The 7,574-nt window shown below is 37.0% G+C and overlaps 1 protein-coding gene across 5 annotated transcripts in view; it reads right to left on the reverse strand.

Annotated features, from left to right (window-relative positions):
- The window catches only part of Cdk13 (cyclin dependent kinase 13), an 86,586-nt gene that overhangs the window by 44,527 nt on the left and 34,485 nt on the right, over nt 1-7,574 (reverse strand). For all 5 annotated transcript variants that reach the window (XM_055603980.1, XM_055603978.1, XM_055603979.1 and 2 more), the window contains exon 2: nt 3,509-4,168. In XM_055603980.1, coding sequence (XP_055459955.1) covers nt 3,509-4,168 — 660 coding nt within the window. The remainder of the gene's footprint in view (nt 1-3,508; nt 4,169-7,574) is intronic.

Genomic DNA, 7,574 nt, shown 5'->3' on the forward strand with positions numbered 1-7,574 from the left:
ATAGATAGATAGATAGATAGATAGATAGATAGATAGATAGATAGATACACACACACACATACATATATATACACACATACTTTTCATAAATTTGTGTAAGGATGTAACTGTGACAGCTAATTAGGAGTGGGTAAAGAAAGCAAAGTTGGAAAGCATTCCTTAAGACATGCCTACTCTAGAAAAGATCATTCTGAGTGAAATATCCCAGAAGGAGAAAGACAAACACAGTATATACTCACTTATATAGACCTATAAGATATGATAAACATAATAAAATCTATACACCTAAAAAAGATTATCAAGAGAGCGGACATGGGGTAAGATGATCAATCCTCATTTAGAAAGACAGATGGGATGTGCATTGAACGTATGACAGGAGTCTACTGAGCGCATCTGAAAGACTCTAACTAGCAGTGTTTTCAAAGCAGATACAAAGACTCATGACCAAACCTTCCACAGAGTACAGGGAATCATATGAAAGAAGGGGAGTTAGTATGATGGGGAAAGGACAGGAGCTCCACAAGGACCAAATATATCTGGGCACAGGGTCTTTTCAGAGACTGTCCTTCAACCAAGGACCATGTATGGATATAACCTAGAACCTCTGCTCAGAAGTAGCCTGTGGTAGCTCAGTAACCAATTGGTTTCCCATAGTGAGGGGAACAAGGACTATTTCTAACAGGAACTCAATGACTGGCTCTTTGACCTCCCCACCCCCCAAGGGAGGAGCAGTCCTCTTAGGCCACAGAGGAGGGCTTTGCAGCCAGTCCTGAAGATACCTGATAAAACAGGATCAGATGAATGGGAAGGAGGTCCCCCTCTATCAGTGGACTTGGAAAGGGGCACGGTGGAGATGAGGGAGGGAGGGTGAGATTGGGAGGGAATGAGGGAGCAGGACACGGCTGGGATACAGAGTTAATAAAATGTAACTGATAAGAAAAAAAATAAAATTTAATTTTAAAAAAAGACATTTTACTATTTCTGTAACTTTTTATTAGTTATGTAATTTGTTAACATTTTCTCTTAGCCAAGGCTTATGTTTGGTATTTGTTTTAATTCTTAACAATACCATCAGAGAATAGAAATTGTATTTTGCTAGAGTCAAAGTCTTCCTTTTATAAATTTTGTGTTGCATGTAAGACATTTTTCATCAATGTAATATCACAATAAACTTCCCTCTGTTTAAAAAAAAAAAGACATGCCTACTAAACCAGGCATAGTGGTGCACAGCTGTAGTCCCAGCATTCTGGGAAGCAGAGGCCAACCTGGTCTAAAAAGTTAACCAAGGCTATACAGAGAAACCCTGTCTCAAAAAAGATAAAAACAAAACAAAACAAAAAGACATGGCTACTGAGATTATGTCAACTATTACTGTTCTTTAAAATGATCTTTAAATTTCTAGTGAATAACAATTAAATAAAGAAGATGCCTTTCATATTCCAGTTTCCAAGAGCAAATGAGAAAAGATGATCTCTCTACCAAGGTAGTTGACAATTTCAACTAATACCTATTTAACACAAAACAAAACAAACAAAAAAAAAACAAAACAAACAAACAACAATAACAAAACCCACAAAATTGCTCAAATATGAAGCTACCATGCTCATTAAAATTAGTAAAAGGAGTTGTGAGAGTATGGAGTGGCTCCTCCCTTATGAAAGGAAGAGGGGGAAAGCCAACAGTTCTGTGCTTACAAAAACCTAAAAACAAATCCTTTTCAAACAAAGCATGAGGTCTATTATACTTTGTAACTCTGCATTATAATAATTAGCCATTTTACTTTTTTACTTAATGACATCATTAACCTAAAGCAGTCAGTACTTACTGCAATCATGATTTACACTAATGCTAATAATCATAGTATCTGAGATACACCAAACTTTAGTTTACAAAATTCCATCAGGTCATTTGATTCAAATAACTAATCTGATTTTTTTTTTTTCAGGATAAATATTCTTATCTTTGAATATAACTACATGGAATAAAGTACAGAAAAAATAAAAACATAATACTATCAACAGCTATGACCTACATGTAGTCCACTAACAAAATTTATTGTACTTCTAACAAAACTAGTAAGGCTATAAAAATATCTTTTGCCCTATCCAAGTAATTCTAACCATTTTTCTTTTCCACAGTACATTTTTATTTAATCACTTAAAACTTCACTGAAGTCTATCTTGTTGCCCTTCTGAATGAGTAAGCCTCTTTCCTAGGGTCCTTCTTGTTGTTTAGCTTCTTTAGGACTATAGGTTTTAGTATGTTTCTCCTATATTATATGGCTAATATCCACTTATAAGTGAATATATACCACGTGTCTTTCTGCTTCTGGGTTACCTCACTCAGGGTGACTTTTTCTAGTTCCCACCATTTGCCTGCAAATTTCAGGATAGGACAGGAGGCTTCCACAGAGGGCCTCTGGAAGACTACCCACCAGGGTTTGAAGGAGATACTAAGACTCATAACCAAACTTTGGGCAGAGTGCCGGAAACCTTATGAAAGAAAAGGGAGATAGAAAGACCTGGAGGGGACAGGAACTCCACAAGGAGACCAACAGAGCCCAGCAGGGTTGGGCCCAGTGGGGCCTGCAGAGACTGATACTCCAACCAAGGACCTTGCAAGGAGAGGACCTAGAACCCCTGTTCAGAGGAAGTCCACAGACTGCTCAATTTCCAACTGGGTTCCCTAATAAGGGGTGAAGGGGCTGTCTCTGACATGAACTCAGTGGCTAGATCTTTGATCACCTCCCCCTGAAGGGTGAAGCCTTGCCAAGCCACAGAGGAAGATGATGTAGTCAGCCTTGATAAGACCTGATAGGCTAGGGTCAGATGAAAAGGGAGGAGGACCTCCCCTATCAGTGGACTAGGGGAGGGGCACAGGGGGAAAAGAGGGAGGGTGGGTGGCACAGGGAGGAGAGGATAGAAGGGGCTGCAGCAGGGATACAAAGTGAATAACTTGCAATAAATAAATGAATGAGTAGAATATTTTTAAAACTTCACTGAAAAGAATGTCTTCTCTTTTTATGTTTAAAACTTTGTATTTAATCAGTCACTGACAAAAAAAAATTACTGGCACAGCCGTGTCTATAGTAGTATTCAGTAAGAAAATGTCATACCCATAAAACATAAAAACCCATTCAAGGAGCAAAGACACAAAGAAAGACAAAAAGCAAGAAACAGAGTAATCAGGAAAGCTGTGTTGGGATAGGTGTGGGGTGCACACTTTTAATCCAAGCCCTCAGGAGCCAGAGGCAGGCAGATCTCTGTGAGTGAAGAAGTTAGCCTGTTCTAAACAAAGTTCCAGGCCAGCCAAGGGCTACATAGTATGAGGCCATCTCAACCTCCCTACTTACTTATTCTCCAAAAACAAAAAACAAAACAAAAAAAAAAAAACTTTTATGCTAACTTTGGGAAAAGATAAGCTCGAAGGTCAAATCATTTCTCAATTTAAAGTTAATTTTTTTTTCTTTGAACGGCTACTAACAAATTTCAAATTTGTTTGCACTTACCTCTCAGTATCTTTGTCTTCAGGCAGCATGGGAGGCAAAGGTAATGGTGGTAGTGTAGAGGTCACTAAAGCCACATGTTGCTCCTTCTCCTTGGCTCCTACACTTGGTGTGAGTGGCTTGGTTTTCTCTTTAGTAGATACTGGTTCTTCCTTTGAAGTAGCAGCAGTTTTACTCTCCTTACCAACAACTGTTTTCTTGGTGGCTTTATCTACAATTAAATTATTGTCCACCTTTGTTACCTGAAGTGGTGGCTTTGTTTTTGCTTTGTCACTTTTGAAGGTCCCACCACTTGAAGGAGAAGGTGCACGCTCAGTTTTAAGTTTCTTCACATCCTTCACATGGTTTGTCTGAGAGGCGCTGGCACCAGTTTCTGTGTTCCCCTTTGTAGGTGTAGAAGCATTTGAGGCTTTTGCAGCTTTGGCAGCTGCCTCAGCAGCCTTAGCTGCCTCTGCAGCTTTTGCTGCCTCTGCAGCTCTTGCTGCCTCTGCAGCTCGTGCCTTTTTATTCTTGTTCAATTCAGCTGCCAGGCTACTCTTCAGAGTTAGTGTGCTAGGAGAGATGCTTGAATGACGACTTCTGGATCTAGACAATCTGTGCCTGCTACGAGATCTTGAGTGCCTAGATGAATATGGGCTTCTGCTTCGGGATTTGGCAGACCGTCTGATGAAAAATAATTAACATTTAATCAGGAACAAAATCAAACTTTATAGAGTTCTAATTTGAATCACTGAAATAAAACAAATTTACTTTATTTCAAAATGATAATATACTGTTTCTGGATGGGTTTGTTGTTCTTGTTAAGTAAAATACTAGATAGCAATTTTCTTTAAAATATTTTTCCTTTTCCTTGGCCTTTAAATGGCCAAACATAAAGTTGGATTTAAAACAAACAGAAAACCTCATAAGAAATTTAACAATTAAGGCAGCATCAGGCCATCACTGTTAACTCAAAAAGGAGAAATAGGCAGTAAGAATCTACCAATGACAGCACCAGATAAAGTCTTCCACCCACCTCCCTCCCTCCCCTTGGTCACATTTTCTGGCACAAATTGTCTTTCTTCACCAACATGCCTCCTATCTTTGACACTTGAGCGTTCCTTATTACTCTTTTTGTTCCCTTCTATCTTTTATGTTCTCCTCTTTTATGTTCTTTTTATGTTCCCTTCAATCTTACCTATGTAATTCCCTTCTTTAGAAGTCTAGCACTCAGACGGAGGCTCACGAACATCCCCAACTCCAGTTCCAAGGAATTGGACACCCTCTTCTGACCTCAACAGGCTCCTGTGCACACAGGATGGTGCACATACAAACTCAGTTGGGTATATACACCCTACATATTTGGGGGGGGGGGATATGTCTGTACTGGAAATGTAAAAGTCTTTTTAAAAATGAAAGAAAGCTGGGTGTGGTGGCGCACTCAGGGAGGCAGGGACAAGTGGATCTCAGTGAGAGTTCGAGGCCAAACTGGTCTATAAAGAGAGTCCAGGACAGCCAAGGCTACACAGAGAAACCCTGTCTAGAATAAACAATAGTCTCTTGACCATCTAAATTGGATTTCATTTCTTTCTAGAGCCTTAACTAACCTGCAATAGTCATATGCCAGGTGTTAAATTCGTAATTTTTAACTCTTCAGGAGACAGGTTAACACAATTTAATACACTGAACACATGAAAAGAAAGCTCTCACTAGACTTTGGTAGAAATGATGATTCTAAAGCAGGGCAGGTTAACACAGTAAACTTTCAAAAAGAGAGCCTTACTGAAAATACTTTGTTGATATTATAGGAAGCAGGAAAATGAAGCAAGAAATTCCTTCCAGCAACCCGTAGTGAAAACGGCAGAAACAAAAGAACAGGCCATTTCTATTTATGGCTGTTATTAGTACAATGTAGAGGTACATTTATAAAAACATTCTCTAATGCTAGAATACAAACTAATTACTAGGCTCAAGATAAATGGAAATGAAAATCCAGATTCTCCTTCACTCTTTTAAAACTAATGTGGAAGAAAATCCCAACTCTTCAGTACTGAACTCTCATTTCATTTAAGTACCATGCCTTACATAAAAATGTATATAATTGTTTCAGATTAATAATAGTAGTTTTTAAAATATTCTAAGATATTAAATGTTATATATACCAATTATTAAAATAAACTTGTCATTATTCACTGAAATAAGTGACATTTAATTAAATGTGAAATAAGATAATTGTAAAATGACCTGCATAATTTTATATAGGAAGCAAATACTGAAATAGAAAACTTGGCTACATTTTAATTTATTTTCCCTTCAGATGGTTGAGTTCAAAACAAATCCAATATAAGTCACATTTGTATCCTCTGACTAGATACCGATGAGCAGCAAGAAAAGCATAGAGATGGTAGCTCATCACAAGTAATAGCAAAGGCTTATAAAGCAAGTTTTCTACAACGTATTTTCCTAGGTCCACAAGACTCTGGTTACCAATTTAATATAGACACAAAAGTTACAGACTCTGCTCAGTTGCTAAAAAATTTCAATGATACAATTACTACTTATACAAAACATAGTTTGATAACCTAAAATTTAATATAAAAAAAGAAAACTCAAGTTTAATCAATTTTTACTAATGATTTTGCCATACATTACCAAAAGCATTATCGTTTTACTAATGCTTCAGGTATATTTGTGAGAGTGAAAAGAAAAGCATCCTAAAACCTATAACATATTACACTATTACAATCTGACTGTTTTTATAAATAAATTTTTTTCTTTAAAAATTTTTTTCTTGGACCAACAAGACAACTCCGTCAGTTAAAGTGCTCGCCACTAATCCTCAACACCAAAAGTTCAATCCTCCAGAACCCACAAGGTGTAAGGAGAGAATTAATTTCTACAAGCTGACATCAGTGTAGACATACATACAAAACATAATTAAAATGTTTTCCTCTAATCTATACTGTTGAATCTACAATGAGCATATATTAACTATTCATTGCTTGTTTTAAACAAGTTAAAAGAGGTTTTTAGGAGCTGAAAAGATGGCTCAAGGGTTAAGAGTACATAACGCTCTCAAAGGTTCAGCAGCATCAAGGTCAAGCATCCAGCTCTAGTAGATCTGAAGTCCCCTTCTGGCTTCGGTGAGTTTTCCACTAATTGAGCATACTCATACACAGACATACACATAATAAAAGTTTTAAAAGACATCTTTTAAAAAACTAAGAGATTATCCTCTGCTTCTAAGTAGTTTTTCCCAAATTGATATAACTCCAGTAAATTCAGAATTACAACTCAAACTGGCTAGTGTTCACTATTAGGCTAGTTAAATGCCCCTTAAAACAGTGGTTCTCAACCTTCCTAATGCTGAAAACCTTTAATATAGTTCCTTATGTTCAGGTCATCCACAGCCGTAAAATTATATTGTTTGCCAAAGGGGTGGCTATCCACAGGTTGAGAATAGCTGCCTTAAAGAGAAAGCACGGTGTCCTGGTAATCTCAACTGTATCACAGAGCCTTTGCAAGAATCCAATTCTGAACATTGTACTTGATGAACAAGCAAAAATTCAGGCAGATTTGTTTCTTTGCCACTACGGCTACTGCAATATAACCTCTTTTCCACAGCTCTTATCAAACCTCAGTACTACTATATTATTCTTGCTACTTCAGGGTTCCCTGTTACTACTGACTAAGCATCCTTTATGTCTTTTATATCCCTTAATCTGCAATAGTTTCTGTGGTCTCTTTTTAAAGTCTCTTGAACCATCTAAATAGGATTTCATTCTTTCTAGAACTTTCAGTGGTCTAGATAGAGATATGCCAAATCTTAAGCCAAAATACTTTATTAATATTTAGAGTCCTAAATTATTTTTGCCAAAAGAAATATCCAATGTATCACTGAGAACCATTTGCCAATTTAAGTTCCTGGGATGATAGGAAACACAAAAACTCATGTTATAAATATCGAATATAGCCATTATTTCTAACATTTCTTAACCCACTTTTTCTGTCTTATATTACATCCTCTTAGAATTTTCACAGATACATTGACTCCAAAAGCTTGTGAGGGTTTTTTTTTTTTTTTTTTTTT

Source organism: Psammomys obesus, unplaced genomic scaffold, assembly GCF_907164565.1.
Source record: "Psammomys obesus unplaced genomic scaffold, mPsaObe1.curated_primary_1811, whole genome shotgun sequence".
Classification (NCBI taxonomy): Eukaryota; Metazoa; Chordata; class Mammalia; order Rodentia; family Muridae; genus Psammomys; species Psammomys obesus.